This window comes from Aptenodytes forsteri, unplaced genomic scaffold (assembly GCF_000699145.1).
Source record: "Aptenodytes forsteri isolate BGI_AS27 unplaced genomic scaffold, ASM69914v1 Scaffold92, whole genome shotgun sequence".
Lineage (NCBI taxonomy): Eukaryota > Metazoa > Chordata > Aves > Sphenisciformes > Spheniscidae > Aptenodytes > Aptenodytes forsteri.
The window spans coordinates 2,098,209-2,120,383 of NW_008794581.1; the positions used below are offsets into that span (position 1 = coordinate 2,098,209).

Below are 22,175 nucleotides of genomic sequence, written 5' to 3' on the forward strand. Positions count from 1 at the left end.
GGTGGATGCCCCATCCCTGGAAACATTCAAGGTCAGGTTGGACGGGGCTCTGAGCAACCTGACGTAGTTGAAGATGTCCCTGCTCACGGCAGGGGGATTGGACTAGATGACCTTTAGAGGTCCTTTCCAACCCAAACAATCTATGATTCCATGATAACCTGGAGTGAAAAGTAGTTTGTTAGCTGTAGTCAGTGGCAGGAAAGCCTGGAGCTTATCAACTATAGCCTTATTAGCAGGTGTCACTGAGGTGAGAATTAATACAGAAGCTGTCAGAAAACTATGAGTTCTAGCTTGGACAAACAAAATCTTAAACAAAAAGATAAATTATTTACTCGAAGAAAAAGAGAGGTGGGAGGAAAAGAAGAAAACCAAACCAAAGACGTTTCCAAGTTGATCGATTGTAAACCTATAGATCTTTTGAATATACAGTCATAGTAAAGCTGCTACTTATGAACCAGGAGAACAAGTATAAAGTTCATATGTTCAATTAAAAAAAAACCCCAAAACAGAATTAAAAGATTTTTCAGTGCAAACAAACATGCCTAGGCAAAAATCCCACTTATGTTTGGATTCTGTATTAATCAATTGCAAAAATGTCTTTGATCGGACAACTTAAAATAATAACTATACAGAACTGAATCTAAGCATTTCAATCTTTATAGCATTAGATGTCTTTGTCTACAGTCTTTGTGACAGAAAATCCAAGAAAAACAAGTTGGTATCAGAATGAAAGTGTAGTGGCCAATGAAATACTGCTTTATCAGTCTCTTGCAACATGTAAAAGGTCCTGAATTAAACAGGTTTTTCAAAGAGCTCTAGTGCAAATCTCCATACATAAAGAAAGGGAGGGAGGGAGAACCAGCTCAGTTACTGTAGATTACAATATAGTACTATTAAAGAAACCAGACAAAATTCAAAGCTATAGACTATATGGGATCTGTTTGAATGCTTTAGAAAAATCTTAACAACAAAAATTGAGACTTTTCATCACAATTGATTCTTGACATGTGGGTTTCAAAAATCTCTTATTATACATCATTGTCAGCATGCCTGCATATTACCCTGTCCTATGGAAATACTTAAGAGTTGTTTCCAGTGTATAAAACTTCAGTAGTTTATAACCCTGTACACACTAGTAACACCAAAACTTATTTTTTTTTAGTCATATCTACAATTCAGAATAACATAATGTACCATCAGAATGACTCATGATTGCGTATTTGTAGTTTAATTATAAAAACATTGTCTCACAGTGGAGGGACTGAAGTAATTTATTTTAGTTAACATGCTTTCTGCATTTGTCATATTCTTCTCAACTTATTAAAGATGAGCATTTGAATATTTTTTTAAGAACACATACCAGATCACACTATCCTAGTCTGAATTAAAATATAGGCCTAAAGAGATGGAGTCATCCCTTGGAGAGTGGTTTTAGAGTGTGTTACATCAGTGTATGTAGAAGTGTAGTCACACTTAGCCATTTCATCAACTTGGGTTTTCAAAGAATGCCTCATCACACTTGCAGGATACAACTAATAGGAATTAAAAATAAATACATCTCCAATTCTTGGGTCAGGCCATACTGCGTCCCAGGTAGTTTGCAAATTAGATGCAGTAGACTCAGACTAAGCAATGTTTACTTCTCTCCAAGAGCTGAAAGAAGTCATAGTCTCTGACTCCTATTCATAACTTTCCACTGAGGTGTTCCCAGCTGTGATTAAAAATAAGCCAATATTAAGAAACTTTTTGATATTCCCAGAATCAATTTCAGATGCAGCATCTCATAGGTAAAGCAAAATAAACACAGACTGCGGTGGAGATTTTAAAAAATATTTTCCTGATGTAAACTTAAGCTTAGTTTTTGCAAGTCACACAGGTAGACCTGTTTTGTATCTATGTAAATGGTAAATCACACTTACTACTATTTTCTAAAAACAATTCAAATAGTTTTCTTTTTTAAGGAACATAGGAAGTATTTAATAATTATTTCCATATGAATTATTTGAATTTACAGTAATCTTACTCAAGCTCCTCCAACAAAAGTTTGTACTTGAACAGTTTTCCAAGTGTGGAGTTAGGGCTGCAATTCCACAAACACAGGCTGCATGAGACTTTTCCTTGTTCGGTTTATATCTCTCTTCCCTTCTGCCTGCTCCTGGGTTCAGCGGGGAGCTGGCTGCCCAGTCATGCTTCTGCAGTCACTGTGCTGAAAGCTCTAACTTCATCTCTTCATCTCTGGTCTTTGGGATCTACTAACTTGTGCTTATCACTGCTAGCTGACAGTTCATTTTAAACAAGTGAGACATACAACTTTAAAACATACATTTTCTTCCAAATTTAAAGGATGAAAGTTTCTCAGCTCTCCTATGCAAAACTCAACAGAAAAAAAGTTTTGCCACTTAGTTTTTTTTGCTCAAAACTAGTTTTAACAAAATAGCTTGCTAAAACTGATGATTCTGGGTTTAAAGAATCTAGGTGTACAAATTGTTGACTTTGTTTAGAAGAAGTAACCACAAAATTATTTTCTTAATCTCTTCTATCAAGATAGTGATGCAAATCAGAACCAGCTATCTTAGCATGGATTTATTGCTGGAAAGGGCTGATTTTTACGCCAGCCAGATGACAGCACCCTACAGTTTAACTATTGTCCTATCCCATGTAATGGGGGAGCAGCTGTTCTGCACTTCTTTCCTTCAGTGTCACTAAAGGACATTCAGTACTTGGCTCTCTTCTGTATTCCAAAACCGAAATGTCTTGAAACATTAGACTGAAGTACCTGAATTAATTTAAGACTGTGTCAGAGACAGCAAAGGATTTCAAAGGTACGTGGATATTCTCCTGGCCTACTGATATTCTCAGATAACGATTTTTGCAACATTCAGCAAACAAGACTGCTTCTTCACAGTTACTAGCAGAGGAGCTCCTATATGTCCTTAAGCTGTGGTAACTAATACATTACCTTGGTGATCAGTTTGAGTACTTTCTAAGAGATAACAAGTGGGAGAATGTTGGCTGCAACTGAAGCTAAAGAAGAAACTTCAGCACACCAGAAAGCATTCAAGAACTATTGCAGTACAATTAAGCTGTGTCCAATAGTCTAGCATAGGCAACACCATATTTGCCAACCGTGCACCAATGAACGAACCCCACCTACACAGTGCTCTCCAGGCAGACTCAACCAAGTTTATTCAGGAGACAGATCATGTTCTTTTGAACTACTCTAGAGAGATGGTACTTGTAAGAAAAGATATGATATGCCGTAATCCCTCTGATTTTGAGATGTGTGACCCAGACACTGGATCTGAACCATATGCCAGCTGCTGACAGGTGGCAGTCATGTTAAGTGTAGCATATACAGAAGTCTGGTATTACAACAGCTCTGGCCTTTCCAGAACCGCTCTTTGGGAGAAACCGAAGTGGCAGTCAGTGAACTGAATCATTTTGAATCTCAGCAAGAGCAAGGAAGCACTATGCTTTTGCACTAGTGATGAAGCTCAGATCTCCAGGTACAAATGCGCTGCATGCATCAGTGACTTTTATACTAAGTAAATGAAAGTGCAAAGCTGCATTGCTTAATTCCACACTTGCTTATCAAACTGACACAGCTGTTGGCTGTTACCAGCTCACCTGCTGGCCATTCAACCTTCCTTGCACCCGTGACTCTACACAGCATGCCCTCTGGTGCCTCCGTCACTTCAGTGGAGAGCCTGGGACATTATCTTGCACTCACCTATGTCAGCATTTTAAACAGCTGAGCTTTGCAGTAAATCATCAACAGGTGTGGACAAAAGTTATGTTCTGCCGACTCTGTTTTGAGGGTAGTAGCTTTTGGCAGAGAGGCAGTAACTTCTTAAGCAGTTTTAGCCAGGATTCATTTGGAGGTGCCTGCATAAAACGTGGCAGCTGGTGATATATCCTTTGTTTCTGCAATCAATAGGCACCAAGAAAAAGTAACACACAGCTTTTCACTTTCGAGCTGCAGAACAGTATGTTACTAAAAATGCACTACTTACAGACAGTACATCTAAACTGGTGCTCAGAACATCAGCAAAAATTACATACCGCTTCTAAATGCAGATTAAATGAATTAAGCAACTAATCACACTGCTATAAAATTTATAATAATGAATTTTGCAAATTATTGCTACATTTTATGAAAATTATTGGTTCTCTCCATCAGGATGCTTAAAATGAACAAAGCAGGAGTAAGCATGTATGTCAAGAAATTCAGTGCTGCTTCTTGCGTTGTACAGGCTGTCTAAAAAAAGAAAGAGAGACCAATATGGACCGTAACTACTACCATTCATTTCTGAGTTTAACATTGCTTCCAAGTCACGTGCTACCTACTTTTCTCAATTATCACCAATGCACCATATATTGAAAAGAAAAATAATGAGAGGTACTCAAGCACTACTGCTTTCCTTAAATTATATTCTATTTGCCACTAACATTTTCTCTCAAATATTGTAAATGTGTTTGTTAAGCTATAAGCATTAACGTAGGAAACATTGTAACACTTTCCTCCCATCACCCTCATGATACGCAGGCAGTGGATAGAAACGTAGCTCATGTGAACAGATGAGGAAACAGATGAGTGAATCCACAGATCAAAGCAACTGAGATCTCTCTCCCAAGGAAAAAAAATTTTGGCTGTTCTGGAAGAATGAACTCACTGGCACTCTTTTCACTTCCAGCAGAGTAGCGGGTGGCACAGGAAGAGGAGAGACAGTTGAGAAACACTGAGAGACAGTTGAGAGACCAAAAAGAAAAATAAATTGAGGAAGGTAAAGACTAAAAAAAGGATAGGCATAAGAAACAAAAACAGAGAAAAAGAGACTGACCAAAATGTAAATAAAATTAAGAAAAATGTCAGATGACAATTGAAAACAAGCAAAAATTTTGAATCAAGGCAAGAGAACAAGAGTATGAACAAGACAAAAAGAATGTCAAAACCATGAAACAATGGGTATTTTGAAGGAGGAAATACATTAATAACATGTAATCTTGTTTCCACTTTTTTTCAGAATTGAGATGCTACAACCAAAACAAGCCTTTTGGCTCAGGCTGCTGTCACCATTCCTTGCATAAGAATGTCCAACAGCTATACAAGTAATTTTGTAAACACAATGCAGCAGGAGAGAGGAAACATGTTTATGTCTCTAATGAAACCTGCAACCATCACTAAGTGCTTTGTGCAACACAACTCTTGCAGGCAAGTTCCCTGGTTTCTGTCTGCCCTATCTCACCATCCAGCTTTGTTTATCTTTTCGTGTAAGAGATAACCCATCATCCCTTTTTTCACGCAAAGGAGTCCTGTAATCCAAGTTTCTCTCTTACAGATCATAGAATAGTTTGGGTTGGAAGGGACCTCTAAAGTTCATCTAGTCCAACCCCCCTGCCGTGGGCAGGGACATCTTCAACTAGATCAGGTTGCTCAGAGCCCCGTCCAGCCTGACCTCAAATGTTTCCAGGGATGGGGCATCCACCACCTCTCTGGGCAACCTCTGCCAGTGCTTCACCACCCTCAGCATAAAAAATTTCTTCCTTATATCTAGTCTAAATCTACCCCCCTTTAGTTTAAATCACGAAAAGAAAAATTTTTTTGCCAAGCATTTGAAGTAGGTTCTGATTCTTACAGCAATGAGGGTTGATAGCATAAGTACTGCTATAGACCCAGTCTCAAACCTGGATTCACCTCTTTAATTCACACTGTTTCACACAGCCACTGGTATCACAAAAAAGATGTGTGCAGGAAACAAGCTTCCTTGAGTATGTTTTGTCTCATTACCTCATAGTATCGGAGCTGTGCTAAATTACCTGTGAAAGCCCATACTGTTCTGTAGCACTTGGTATTTAAACCTTTCACTGCATCACACACTGTTCCTGTTTGAGCCTAATTTTGCTAAACTGGGTTTGATTTCACTTCAACGAAGTTTATAATGTCTCCTAGTAATAAACTGTGGTCATTGGTTTCTGCTGTGATTGTTATCACTAGGAGATTTCACTCTGTCTTGTTTCACGGCTTGTTTCCACCATTCCACATTCCTTTGTTCCTCTTTCCCCATCTCCTTTCCTAATGATCAGACCGCTTGTCCCTCCAATTTTTTGTGCTTTCATAAAACCTTATATTTTTCAAATTTATTGACTTGCTATTTAAAAAGAGAAATAAGATTTGCTATTCAGGTCTAGCCAAATTAAAATCATTAGTTATTCCATAGAAGTTTCTAATACAAAAAAATTCTTAGAAGAGTATTGAGAAAATTGCTATAAATACAGATATTTGCCATATTGCACTCAACTTCACAGGTTAAGTATTTAATTCTACATCAAAATAATACTGTTTCAATCCATATTAGTGAACATGGTACAGAGCATAGATTTTAGACTGAAATTTAAGATTTCACTATTGCAATAAATACCCCCACCCCAAGCACTCTCCTGAGGTTAATTTCATATCTGCAAGACCCAAAATTGGTATTTTCTAGCTTTCGGATGAACGGAGTACTATTAGCCTACAATATTTCAGCATTCGGATGTTAACAATGGCGGTAACCTATTATTGCTGCTCTTGCACAGAGCAAAAATCTCCCCAATTCTAAGAAAGCAAAACTGATAAAAATATGCTTTAAAAAATATTATACAAAGTCAGACTGTACACTTCTGTTAACTTTGACTAGCCCTTTGAAATTGTTTTGCAAGTACTGGAGGATGAAGAAATTGGTTCAACCTCTTCAGAATAGCCAGCAAGTTTTGGGTCCTCCATAGGCCAAAGAAAGAATTGTTTGTATTTTCTCCTGGTGTAGGCCTACAGCATAAAATGATCAGAACAGAAATTTTGCAGATATTTCTAACATAATACTTTAATGAAATATGCATAAAATGATCAGAACAGAAATTTTGCAGATATTTCTAACATCATAATACTTTGAGATATTCTATCTGAATGCTATATGCTCAGTTTTACCCCAAAATATTCACTGCAAAAAAAATACGAAATTAATAGTTTCACTAAGTATGGGATATCCAGGTTAAAAACCCCCAAAAGATACTTCAGTTTTTGCAAAGCTAACAACAAAATAAACTATTCTTGGTGAAGACTAATGTAATAGAGTATCCTCCCATTGTTCAGGATAGTACTAAGCATTTTTTTTTTCTCTTGGAAGAAGATTTAGTTGTAAGTAACATTCTAAGAGAAAGGGAAAATCAGCTTAACTATGAAAAAGCTCATCCAATTCAAAAGATAATCAAAGCACTGGGGGAAAATGTGATCAGTTCTCATAGTATCAGAATTAGAAATATGTAAAACCATGATGACTTATGATTTAAGCAATAAATATTTTTCTATAAAAAATTCAGTTATCCTATTTTTATATTGCATCTGTTTGGCAAAAACTCATATATAGTATATTTACACTATATCCTTGTCCTCTTCACAAAAATGTTAAGTAGTTTGATGAAAGAAGCTGGGCGCTTTAAATAGACAACTGCTCCTGGTAGAGTAGATTGGTATAGAAGACTATAATGCAAATTCCAGATGTTGTTCCAGACAGTGTACCAGTGCAGAAAAACTTTACACAGCATTTACTATAAGGACATGGGAACCGCCATACCGGAACAGACCAATGATCCATCCAGTCTAGCATCCTGTCTCTGGCAATAGCTTGTACAGTATCTGATACTCTAAAAGTCAGCAAATTGCCTCCCCAAGTTAACACAAACAGTCAGGCAGTATTGTATCCTCCAGAGCACAGAGCTGGAGTGAGGGGGAAGGAGAGGAGAGCATTTCTAGCACAAAAATACTCAGGTTTTCATAACATTCAACATTCTCTGGACACCCCCCCTTCTCTTTTGTCCCTCCCTCTTCCCATTCTGAGTATGTCCAAATCCTTACTGTTTAAACAAGTCATCAAACGAGATGAAGCTGGGGTGCCTGAAAAGGTGTGTAAATATGCAGGAAGCTTAAGCTAGGCTATTAAAGATTTAGAAGATTATTTCTTCATTCTTTACTAGGTTTGCTGGCAATAAATAAAATGTGAGATTTCCAGACAGTAAATGTAATACTAGATATCCCTTGAGTAAAGCATGGATCATCTCTGAATTTAAGTCAAACAGTAGTTGATTCCAGGCCCAGATGCCTAGTCCAAATAAACTTAGACATGCAGGAATTAACAAAAAATAAACAAACAAAAAACCCACCCCAAATGCTCTAAGTTTCTCAGGCATGCCAAACAGCTACAAGCAATAAATATACAACTTCAGCAGAACAATTTGTTAATACAAAATTATGTGGGCTAGGAGCTAGCATTTACTTATCAAGTTTTGACCACATTCTAGCAGTAGAGGGGTGAAGGTGGAGAGAAAATTAGAGGGAAAAAAAAGATTTACAGCAGAAGGTTTTTTTTTTTCCCTGTCTTCCTTTAAATGTTAGTGGCAATACTAAAACCCAAACAAACATTTTTTTGCCAAACAGAAAAGAAACCCCTCTTTCCAATGTGTTTCTAATACAGACCTCTGGCATTCATTTATCCTTTGTAACAATCAAGTAAGTATTTTGTCAACTTTTTAAAAACATAGTTGAGTAAATCAATGGCCTTAGAGGAGAGACCTAGTATAGAGCCAGTTTTTCCAGACTAGTGGAGGAACGTTGGCTCAAGTCTGGATGGGAGGAGGGGAGCAAACATGGCTTTAATCCATCTTTGTGCCTCACTGGCATAAATTACAGCAGCACTTTTTCTTTCGTTCCCCAAACTAGCATCGGCATGTGAAAAAGACTGCTGCTTAGTTTTCAGGAGCTTACTGTGTTTGTCACAGTTAAGCTTCTGCAACTGAATCTGCAGAGGCTGGTGCTAATCTTGAGGAAGCCATATTTCATAATCCTCAGTCTGAGGTATTACAGCAAAGAAAAGAGACTGCATTTTAGAAAATGTGTATAAAGGTAGGTTTATGAAAGAAATATAACCAATATTTTTAGGTGTTTATCCAGAAGAATTTCACTATGCAAAGTTTAATACTAGATGCTGTATTAAATAGGAAATCCTGGAAATAAAATGTGGAAGACCTTATCAAATTTATATGGAGTAGATACTAACAGTGTGCATTGTGATTTAGTTCTTAATATAAATTAAATCTTGCAATATAAAAACAGTCTGGCTAACTTCAACATTTACCTGATTCTGAAATTGTTATTTCAATTTAAAAAAAAAAACCCAAACCCAAACCAATTCTAGCCTACTCTCTACAACACACATTGGAAAGGTGGTGCCTTGATAGTGTTTTTTAGACCCAAATCTCTCTCTCTCAGCCACAAAGCCTTTTACTGGGAAAATACAATAAAAAAAAAGAAATACTGTGTGTTCCCACTCATAATTGCACCAAATTTCTCACTGAAACCAATGCTAAATATTCCAAAAACCCAAACCAATTCTAGCCTACTCTCTACAACACACATTGGAAAGGTGGTGCCTTGATAGTGTTTTTTAGACCCAAATCTCTCTCTCTCAGCCACAAAGCCTTTTACTGGGAAAATACAATAAAAAAAAAGAAATACTGTGTGTTCCCACTCATAATTGCACCAAATTTCTCACTGAAACCAATGCTAAATATTCCAAGAGAAGCTTTCCTTTTATTATCAACAAAACATTTTTTAAAGAAGATAAAGGACATAACTATTGATGCTGGATAGAGAATACCTTCATTGAATATACAGATTTATTTTTTGTTTGTTCTGGAGTAAAATACAACTGTCTCTACAAACTGGGTAAAAAATTATACAATCAAATTGCAATGAATATCCTGGCAGAAAGGGCTTAGCATTAGCACCCAATGTTATCAAAATATTTAACTGGCCTCAGTGGTAATTTTGCAAAATTCAGAACTGGGAACAGATTACAGTATTTGACATATATAAACCAGGCTGCGCTTTAAATGGTTAGCACTGAAGTTCAGTGAGGGTTTTGTCCACAGTAGCAATAAATAATAAAACCTGACCCATTCCCTTTATTTTTTGCTATAATCAGGTGATCAGATCTATGCAAAGCATCACTGTGCAAATCAAAATAATATTTTGTCACCAAGAAGGTACCTTTAAAAGCCTAAGAGCCACAAGATTTTAAACAGTCTATTTAAGTGAACAGTGCCATTAAATTCCCACTTGAATTGTTTTTAATCCTTGCTACCTTAAATGAGATAACAACTAAGATGACAATAGTCACACCAACATTAGTAATTACACAACATGCACATGAAACAATCTATTAAGCAAGATCTGAAATGCCACTTTGTTTGAGATGGAAGAAGTTTACTCTCACATAATTTTCACAACAAACTTTGACTGGAAGTTGAAAGGTATTTTCAGGCATTGACTTATTCACTTTGATTTAAAAAAATGCCTATTTTTCCTATCCCTCAAATTAACCAACATTTAGAATAGCTCAGACTCAACAAAGGTAACTAACCACAAGAATTTTAAACTGAAAAACCATGTGAAAAACCACCACCTCATCCCAAATTCCCATTTTACTCGCTCTTTCTTGTCCCACAGTATATCTGAAAGCTGAATGGATTTGTTATTTCATATCAAAAGAAAGAGTAAGTTTCAGAGTCTAGACATCCTCTCAAAAATACTTAAGTGACTGTATCATTTACATTTGTCACTTAGTTACAGCTATGACAGCATTCCATGGGGAAGGAAAAAGTTGATCTCTTCTAAAGATTAAGATGCTTTGTAGTTCACATCCAACACCTTACATTTCACCCAGGAAACGCTGCAGTAGTTCAAGTTATGAAGCACTGCATCACATGCTATTAATTAAATGAGCTATGTAGCATGCTGGCAGTCACAGTCAAATTCTAAATGGCTGTAGAGTACATTACTGAGAGCTGATAGAGGCCAGTGATGACATCTGAATCCAGAAGAAGAAATCCTAAACTTCTAGCCGGGTACAGAATGAAGGAAAAATTACTGGGCTCCACTGTAACACAAACGCTAAAATGAACTGGAGGTCTACTTGCAGCCCTGACTTGTGAACTGATGGGATCAATAACAGACCAAACCCCTCTACTGAGGATGATACAAACTTTGGCTACTTCCCTAGTGGCAACAATAGTTTAAATGCACTTCACATAATCATGTTCATCTGGTAAGGAACAACTTTCACATGTTAATATTCCAGTTTCTACACTGAATATTGAAGGTCCAGCAGGATGTATCGGGCATCTTCCATCAAATCCAAACTGAAGAAGTAACAATAATGTAAAGCCATACTTATCAGGACTCAGATTACCACCGTGGAAACAGTTTTCAAGCAAGAACAGAATATTGCCTCAATGCAATGTTCATATACCAATACCTTCTGGTGCTCTTCTAGTATCTGCTGCCTATTAGCTATTACGTACTTCAACTAGGAACTTAGTTTGTTTAGAATTGAATGGATGGGCATATCTTTTCAATCAACCCACAAAAAAAAATCACCATGATTTGCTAGCCTATGTGTCTTCCAGGTTTTATAAGGTACTGTAAACTTGATTGGTTTAGTGTGCAATGTATTTGTTTTTTCAGCGGTATGGAGTGCTGCTCCTTTTGAATTTTGGCTTACTTGATCATGACAATTAAGCTTTAAATTCAAGAATGGTACCAGAGTTGGTTCATAAAACTTCCTGTGCATTTTATCAGTGAGAATGCACAAACAATGGGGACCCTTCGTAGAAATATGGTAAATTGTCTTGGCAACCAGGTGAGCTTTAAAGAAGGAAAACAGTGGGTTCTTTTCTGCAGAAAATTCCCTCAGCTCAAAAATTGTCAGGATTGTAAAATTTCTCATAGGAATAGAAATACTTCAGTATGTCAATAAATCTAGCAGTTTCAGGAAGCCTCTGCTTATGTTCAAAGATCAGAGAGAGAGAAGAGCGGAAGATAGTCCAGAATTTTGGTTAAGGATATGACAGGTGGATTTTCATAGCAGAGAATCTGTTCCTTCCACAAAGACCAGTATTCCATCTGGAAAAGTGTAGATATATATTTCTTACGTTTCGTAAGGATGAAAGGCTGGTAAAAATAGAGTTGGAGAGCCCTACTTTTAGGAGTAGATAGCCATAGTTTAATGTCAAAGTTAAAAGGTTAATGTGGTAGGGTTGGTTAGTTCACTTCCACTTATGACTTTACTGGAAAAGAATATAATTACAGAACGTATGTATAATATGAAGTTTTGTGAAGAAGTGTTTTGAAAGTTTACTGGAGTATTTAGAATTTATGTGATTTTGGCAAACAGCAGTAGTAGTATGAAAAATAGGATATAATTCAGACAGTGCAATGGCTGAATTTCAGTAAGAGCAATCAACAGCATGGGTACAGGACAGAGCTAGGTTAGGCAACCATTCAGTAGGAAAAGATTTGTGGCTTAGAAGGGACTGAAAATGAAGCATGAAAGAAACAATGACAAATAAAGTAATCGTTCTACTCAACACTGACAAAGACTTAGCTGAGTGTTGTATCTAGTCTTGGATTTCATGCTTTGAAAGAGAGATGAACCACTCAGAACTCCCAGAGTTACTTGATGGGAGGGTGTTTCAGAGTAGTAAGTATCACTCTTATCCTATTTGAAGAGGAATATTTTGCACAGATTAACTAAAGTAATCAATCTTTGAATATATTTGATGGCCTCTGAATTTTTTTGTCCCATAGCTGGATTCTCTCTACGGAAAATATCTTATGTTGTGTTCACAGGATCTGCATCATCAGTTTCATTATCTGCAGTTGCCATAACACTTTCTGGACTGAAATTTGCATTTTACTATAGCTGTAACTATTTGATACTATAATCAGAGCCCTGAAGTGGCACTACAACCTGACTGGGTGTCACATGCATGCAACTATACGCACACAGCAGTCCAAGTCCTAAAGAAGATGAGGAGCAGCAGTGTTCTGTATGAAGTGTAGCCTGTGCAGTGTTTTCACTTTCAAATTCAGGCCTATCCAGTAATCCAGATGGGAAGTATCAAGTAGATGAATTATTCCAGCTGGGTCTTCTGCTGTGATGTATTTGGTTTTCATACTATTAGTCTTTAAGCAGATGATACCTCACTGCCACTGTGATGGAGCTCATCTACATTTTGGGGAAAAGTATTCTTGGGTAAGACTTTAAGCACAGAATGAGTGACTCATTTCTGCCAGATCATCTCTACCTACCTCTGCTACATTCTGTACAACCTTGTGAAAGAGAAGAATGAAGTCATGCATCTGACTCTTTCTTATTTGGACTGTAAGCAAATAAAGAACAACTAATGATTAAATAGTACTGAAGGCATCTGGCAAATCATTAAAAGAAAAGCATAAGCAATAGTTCTCAATATGGAGGCATAGGGATAAAAATGCTTGTGCCTGGAAGAACTAGGATCAAGCATGTCTTCCTGAGGTACCCAGATGCTGTAAAAATGTGTCTGTCTACTTGTTTGCAGACATTTTTATTGTTACAAGTACCCTTTCTGGCAGAAAATACCATGTTTATTTTGATACTTTTGAATTCTGTAGGGGAAATTGGTTTTTGATTGCTGCAGACAGATCTATATAATTGTTCTCACATAGCAATAGAGTTTGCAACAGAATGCCTCAGCAAAGATTCTGGTATTTCATGTTAAAACTTAGTATTACACATTTCTCTTCAGCTCTCTTCACAACACTTCCTCAGATGCCTTCTTAGACAGTAAAATCTGGTAATAATTATCAAACACCATACACACTGTTTACAATAGAGTCATATTTCTTCTTTTTTTCTTGCACAAAAAGTAGAATGCTGCTGAAAAGTGCCCAAACGTCTGCTATGCTCCATGCCAATACAGCAGCTCAGCCAAATATGCAGAGAGAAGTTTGCCAAATAAAAGAAAACATAACAAATTGGTAATGGTTTCTATCTTGACAGAAAATGAAAATTATACCTCAATGTGTGGCCACTCGTGTGGACACATAAAAATGTCTTAGAGGCAATCATTTTACCTCAGATACCACACCCTGACAGTAGAGCAAAGCATACTGGCAGGCTTTCACTTCCCATAAAAACAGCAACCATGACCTACAAAACGGCGGAGGAATCACGTAATTTGTGCATATCATATATGCATATGCCATACACTAATTGTATTTAATAAAAATCAAACCAAATAGAATTATTGTCTTTTGAGTAGTAGATTGGAATTAAGAAATAATTTTAAAATGTAAAGTCATTAGAGTTATCTCAAATATTCCAATACAACAAAGACACAGAAAACATAAACTCTTATCCCAAAATATGAAATTTAACTTTCCAAGCGATTCTAACAATCATTAATAGCTTTTAGAAGACTTCATTGCTTTGTTAATGTTGTATGTGATTATAACCAATTTGTGTAACATGTACATTTTACAATTTATTTAGCTTCAAAGTAAATTCTTTGAAAACAGACTGTCTCATCTGTCTGTAATGTTAATAAGTACATTTACCGTGCTGCAAAATTAATATGATGTTAATTATTAGTCTATTATGTAGACTATTTCATATTATTATAAGTCTTTGTTTTAGTGCAATTCTGAATGCAATATGATTTTCTGAGCAAAAATACAACTTCATAATCTGAAATTGCAACACTCTTCTTCATTCAGTATGAATTACTTACAGAGAAAAGAATTATCACCAATTATATGTCAGTAGTTACTCAGAAAGGAATAGGAAAGATAGCGATTGGACTCTATAAAAGTCGTTAAAAGACTGGTTATATTACTGTGACAAGAAAATATCAGACATGAAGACCAGTCCTTCAGGTTCATGGAAATGCTGCATAAGGGAGGTTTAGACTGGACATGAGGAAGCATTTCTTTATCGAGAGGGTGGTCAAACACTGGAACAGGCTTCCTAGAGAGGTGGTCAGTGGCCAAGGCTGTTTAAGAGGCATTTGGATAACGCCCTTAAGAACATGCTTTAGCTTGGTCAGTCCTGAACTGATCAGGCAGTTGGACTAGATGATAGTTGTAGGTCCCTTCCAACTGAAATAGTCTATTTATAATTCTTGGAGAACTTAGAAGCAAATTGGTAGCTCAGAAGGATCTCAAAATAGCAGTGAAATCCAAGGACCTCAAAATTCATGCTGTATGTTATCCCTCACCCTCAAAGAGCCTGAGATAGGAAAAGACATAATGAAGGAAGACTACATGATTTGAAGAAGCAACCAAATAGATGGTGACAAGAGAAAACTTAAAATAATGGCAAGATAGTAATAAGAGTTATCCTGAAAGGGGCAAGATTTACGAAATTATTTTCTCTATTGTTTCAAAAGCAATAATCCAAAGCCAAGATGTGTGTGTTTTGATTTATCTGTTAAAATAGCCAAAGAACATAAGCAAAGAAAGCAAGGCTGTATTTCCAGATAATGGAATTAACATTAAAAGTAGAAAGAAAACTTACACTTTGCAAACCTAACCTCAATTTATATTTTAAAATACCATGTTCCGTTCTTCTTACGTACAATAAATAAATAAATAAATAAATAAATAAATAAATAACGAGGGGGGTGTGTGGTTAGATTCTAAAGCTATGAGAAATGCTCAGTTCTTCGGGGGGGGGGAATGAAATAAAGAATATAACCAATAAAATGCTATTGTTTTGAAAGAATCACAGGATTTTTAATAGCCTACTTAGTAACACTTATGTGCATTTTCAGTGATGAAAATGCCAAGATATCTGTTAAGATGAAAGCAGGCTACACTAATGCCCACAAAGAAACACTGAAAAATTAAATGTACTCATTACACACTACGTATGTAAAAATAGTTTTATAAACTGCAAGAATTCTACGCTAAGTGCTATACTTCTAGTGTTAGTCTTTCTGCCAGTACACGTGTCTGAAGTTTTCTGCAAATCCTAGAATTTCCCTTATAAGGTCTTAGCTCAATTCAGTGAAAAGCAAGAAGGTGCGAAGGTAAAGTTGCAGAATCTGTGTAGCTTTATCTTACTAAATTAAAATACATGCAATGATTCATTATGTATATGATACAAACAAGAAAGGAAAAGTTATCTAAGAGTGATCTAAAATTTCAGTTTCATCAACACAATTGGCCTCAGAATTTGCAATTCAGCTTACCTTTCACGACCTACGGGTTTTTTAATTTTTTAAAAATTTTTATGGAATGTATCTTTAAATAGTCTTAAGATATTCTGATTCACTATATAAAAAAATAAACATTTTTATAACATACCTTACTGTAACTTGATGTGTAACTTACAGATAGTTGAAGAATTTATCAAAATGTGAAAGAAAAAAAAGTGAATTAAGATGTAAAAAAACATTTTTCCTTCCATATATTATCTTCCCTCACAGTCTTTTTTATAGTGTCTTTTCTCACTTCAGCCTTTTCTCACTTTTTCATTTGTAGAATGACAGTAAAAATAACTAAGTTATTTAGACAGTCTGCATTTCCTACCAATGCTGACTGTCTTCTCATCTGAGAAAAACAACTTTGTTAACATGGTTATCTTACAGTTTTGTAGGAGTCCTCTCAAAACAGATGCAGGATGCTTTAATCACATTTAGTTACATCATTTATTTTCTATTTAAAAAGGGTGTCTAATGTACATGTTTGTACATTTTAGTTTTTCTCCTTATTGTAATTAAATTTTTTTCAGGTCTAGTTCCTGGTGCTAGTTTGGAGATTTTGGGGCAGGTAGTATCCTATTAGTTTCCCTCTCCCAGGAAGGCAGCCTTTAGGACGATCATAAGGGTACACCTGATGTATTTTCACTTAATAATTTTAAGTTATCTGAGATACAGAAATATTGGTTGTCTTAAAACACTTGCCAAGAACTTTGTTAAGGTTTCTATTTTAGTGGTAGTTTTGCTTGTAGCTTTGATGGCTTATGCATACAACTAAGGAAAAAGTTGTAGGCAGAGACAACCTATTTTATTAGACCAGCTATATTGCTTGCCTTATAAAAAAGGATGACCTGTCCTTACAAAACATTTTTGTTATGTTTTTTTTTGCTTTTTTCTTAGTCATTTTATGCAGATATTTTTATTATCATCTAGCAGCTTGCAGTCTAGGACTTCAGGATCACAATTCCAATCATATTGATTTTTATCCCCATCCCTACCTAAGGTGGGTTCTTCGGATGGGAGATGAACATGAGACAACATGGTACAAGTTACTTCCTTGACTGGGAGGTGTTGAGGTCGTAAGTTCTGCAGTGCTTTATCAATTCCAGTCCTACCCCACTTCCTTGCGGTCACCCTACACTTCAGGTGAGTCTATCAGTCTATCTTAATCTCATCCATCAGTCTTTAAAATACTTACCACCTCCAACACAGAGTTTTAGTAGGACTTATAACTACACAAAGCAAAACGTCTTCTACTCTCCCGCCTTATTTTCCAGAGTGCTAAACCAGTACGTTTTAGCTGACTCTTGCTGCAGCAGCTGTCTTCACACTTGGTGTTTCTGCTACTCCTTAAATTTACGCTTAACAGTGAGAATATGTTAGTGCAGTAGGATTTCCAGCAGTAAACACAGAAATCCAAATCCAAAAAACTCACCATCCTTCGTCATTATCTACTTCAGGTTCAGATACCTCATTTTCAGGAGTTTCTTCAATTGCCTGGGTTAACTTTGATTTGAATCGGTCCAACAGTGCCAGTGTCTGAAATTAAATACATGGTTTTAGAGAAGTTACATATATTTATACACAACAGGTGTATACAACATCTTTAAACTATTATTATTTTAAGAAATAGTGCAATACGACGGAAGAGAGATCTTTCATATGAATTTGGAAAAAAAACTGTAGAGAGGCAAGTGAGAGAGCAAGAGGCAGTGGGGAGGGGCAGGGCGAGAGAGCGAGAATGCATTGAGAGTGCTCATCAAGAGAACAAGCAAAAGCAAGCAAGCAATATTGAGGCAGCAAGAGCAAGCAGGGAAGGCGCCCCGCAGGTGTGAGAGAGCACTTGTCTGGCCATCTAGTGAAACCAAAATGCGTATTTAAGGAACAAAACCTTGTGGCTACTTACAGAATAAAATAGCTGATTAAACGACACTGACTGCTGACAATGAGTTTTACTGTTTGAACCTGCTATTTTCTTCTTGTAAAGCAATCCGTTGTGTAAATTACAGATCATTCAAGCTTTGAAGACCCAGTTTGATTGATATTTATATACTTTACATTGCTGATCTTTTAAATTATGTACTGACATTGAAAAAAATTCAAAGCTTTTGACTCCAATAAAATGAACCTCCTTAACTAATTCTACAGATACAGGTTCTTATGCTGCATACATTAAGCTCATACTGATTTATATTTGGTATTTTATTCTCCAGCTGACATTGCCCGGTCTTTCAGCTACAATGAAGTCGTCACCAAATCTCAGGTGACACCTGAAGATCATACCGCAGGTCTTGTTTCTGATCAGCTGGAATGCAATTTTGATTATACAAGAATTGCATGCCTGAGCCTTGTGATGGGAGAGGGGGCTCTTCAAAAAAAGGGCAGACCATAAGAATAATTTGCACAGCCTACAGCTTATTTCTTGCTGATATTTGAGACGTTCCTGGAAAGGAAAGCATCAGGGAATAAGTGCTTGACTGAATTTATCTGGCAGGCTACATTTAATATGTAGGTGATAGGTTGGCCACCTATGTTGTAAAACACGCCTGTATGGCTGTTTAGTTTTGTTTAGTCAAGTTTTTCAAATTTAAAAGAATAAAAACTAAACAAGAATAGAAAACAGAAATAGGAAATACCAGAAGTGTTCACTGGAATCAAGTTTCTTTCTGGGAGCAATCTTAACTTTAGGAGTTTCCTGGCTTTTGAATTCTTTCAAAAACATTTTTTAGCACTGCCAAAGGCAGGTTCTGGAGGGCTTTTTGCATTTATTTTCTTTATTTTCTGTTTAATCTTCTGTTTAAGATGGGAGAGAGGAAAATCTCAAAGATATCTGGGCCTGCAAATCATTCAAGTTCTATAGCTTTCCGTATTATTGCAAACACATCCTGATCTCGCAACATCTGAGACAGCAAATCTCTGCCTAGGCAATCAGAAGAAAACAAACTAACACTTTTTACATGAAATTGTGACCAACCAAAGTCACATTCCTTGTGTCTTGTCTAATTTTCTCTAGTGCCAGCATTCCTGTGAATAGACCTGATGACAGAAATAATTTTGAAATATCTTAGCAGGCATTTTTGCAGTGAGTGATTAGATGCCATACTTTGGATCAAATGACTTTATAAATTGACCCTTGTAGAATTATAAGGTTGGGACTTCCAATATCTAGTATTGTAAGGAAACACATACCTTTCCCCCTCTTCTTTAACTCTTCTACAGAGGACGGAAAATGGTATTGTGCTGTAGGACCAGGTAGGAGGGATGCAAGGATAGAAGAGGATCTCCACAAGTGAAATGGATTACAAAGAATTTGATTAATTATTAACCCTGTTACCAGCAGGGTTACATAAATAAAAATTAAGATCTACTAAAATATACATCCCTGTCATCTCATCTTGTTTTCCTATGATGTCCAGCACAGGGCTGATATAAATTCATTAGAAGTGGTTTCAAGTCCCTTGATCCACATTGCCAACAGAGCTTTAGTACTCTTTGATTCAAAGTTAATGGGCTTTTGAACGTACAAAGTTTCCATAAACTTCTTAGTTTAGAGCTAAATCAGCTTGCCGCATATATAAAGGTTTGCCAACCGCTGCTTTGAAGTTACTAAGCCTCAAGTTTCCAATCTCTTCAACAGTTGAATATGAACATCTTCGTAGCTGAATTGATAAACCAATGCATTTGATGTACTGCACAGATTTTAAGTTAATGGTATTTTCCACTTCACAGGCAGTTTCATATATTTAAGTTTCAAACTTTCCTATTTCAGAAAAAAAAATATTTACGTCAAACTTTACTTTGCTTGTATTTGTATACTAAAGTCTACATACATCCCAACTCATTCTGAAAAATAATTTTCATTATATTTAAAAAGGATTCTCTTTCTACAGCACAGTTAAAAACTATTTCTGTTCATTTCACAACACCAAAAGGTATGGATGAATTTAATCTCTTTAAAACATAAGTTAAAATGTTAAAAAACCCAGCTTGGACAGATGCCAAGTATGCAAACTTCTGTCCCAATACTATCCTGTGGCAAGCTGCAGAGCCAAGGAAAGCACTGTACAGAAATGCAAAATCTTGTAAACGTAATCAAGGATACCTCTGTGTGGGTAGCATTTCCCTTCGGAAGATTTTATTGACTAAACTGATAGCACTTTCAAATACACATTGAAACTTCACTTACCTGTCTGTCTGGGTAATCAAAATAGGGGATTGAAGAGTACATATTTATTTTTACAAATAAGAAGATTATTTTAATAGAAAATGAAACATAATGGATTTTAAAACTTTTATTTTTACACAAATATAGAAAGAAACATTTTCAGAACTTTTACTGGAATTTTTTTCCCCAGGTTGTGTAACTATTACCTGATCTTCGCGAGAAACCCCTTTCTTTGGCTGCTGCTTCCGCTTGTCTTCATATTTTCTCTTCTCCTGAAGGTATTCTTCAACAACACTGTTTGGAGCAGGTTCCTCCTCTGAATAAGTAAACATACTTGATTAAACAAATTAAATTTGGTTTTATGATTTAGTATCATTTTGGAGATCATTTGTGACTTCTGAAATACCAAGCAAAACACTTCCATAAAATGTTTCAGTTGTATTGCTTTCTCAGAAAGTAGAATGATTTGCTACTTGCTGAAATGAAAAACACAACACTGTACTGGGCAGACGAACCCCCAAAATTTTTGTTTCAATTTTATTTTACTATGGAGCCAGGGAAAGCAGGGTAACAGAAATAAAAACTCTGATGTTAAAATGAGAAATGAAAACTGTTGAAATTCCTTTAACAAGTTTACCTTAATTTCTGAAGATCTTTCTTGGAGCAGCCAAACTGTTATGCGTATGAATATTTTGTGACCATTTGTTACAGAGTAGACAAATATTGCCTATAGACAAATTCACAGTTTTCCTGTTTTGTAGGATGAAGTAGCCACAAATCAAATCCTTGATCTTGCAATAGGGAATAAACCCATAACATTTTTACTTTAAACAGAGCCCATCTTGTCAATCAGGAAAAAAATGTGTGTAGTAACAAACTAATATCTGGACTAGTCAACAGCTACTCTCCTTTGTCTTTTTTTAACAGTTTCTTCTCTGCAGACTATCCACTGCCATGACAAATTATTTAACAGGACAAAAACTCAAGTCGAAAATTGATCAACACCATCTTTTCACATTTTCTTCTTCTTGAAGAAGAAGACATTAAGCATTAAGACATTTCACATATTGATTTAGTATACTTGACATTTATTTACACATATTTACAGGATTGTTATTCCTGATAAAGAACAGAAGAATAAAACCTCCAGATGTCCATTGCAAATGATGAACAGAAAATATTTATGGAGGAAATTGTTTCAATAAATTTCAGGAAATACAGCCTGATGAACTGTAAATCTATATCAAAGCCTGTATCAGGTTTTTTTAGGTGACTGCTGACAGCTATACAGAGATAATTTCTGTTTCCAAACTAAATTTCTCTCTCGCCTGAAGTTTTCTATAAAGTTTATTAACATAGCATTCCATAATAAGATGAAATAAATTCCAAATGGCATATCTACATATAAAAATATTTGTTTATTTATTTCTACAAATAAAATCTCTTACTTCCTTTTTATCCTAATATATACATTGCATGTATGTATTTAAAACAAACATACACAATACCATTCAGAGCTGGGTTTTTTCCTGTTTTCCAGTTGACATGTTGGATATAATGAAGAATAGAGGATTACAGGTACCAGCAAGATAAAGAAAGAAAAAGCCATCTTCTAGAATGACCAGAAAAGATAAATGCATAAACACAGACATTTAGGGATGATTAAACAGCTGAATGAATGAAATCAAATCTGCCATAAAATCTCATGCAGCATAATATCAGATGAATTGACCAGAATAACAAAGTACACGTCCTGGTTTCGGCAGGGATAGAGTTAATTTCCTTCCTAGTAGCTGGTACAGTGCTGTGTTTCGGATTTAGGATGAGAACAATGTTGATAACACACCAATGTTTCAGTTGTTGCTAAGTAGTGCTTACACTAGTCAAGGACTTTTCA

General features: G+C 35.9%; 1 protein-coding gene across 1 annotated transcript in view; it reads right to left on the minus strand.

The window, feature by feature from the left end:
- Positions 1-22,175, minus strand: part of CWC27 (CWC27 spliceosome associated protein homolog) — a 124,044-nt gene that overhangs the window by 1,671 nt on the left and 100,198 nt on the right. The window contains 2 exon segments of the mRNA XM_019470253.1: positions 17,549-17,652; positions 20,485-20,594. Of these exon segments, the coding sequence (XP_019325798.1) occupies positions 17,549-17,652; positions 20,485-20,594 (214 nt within the window).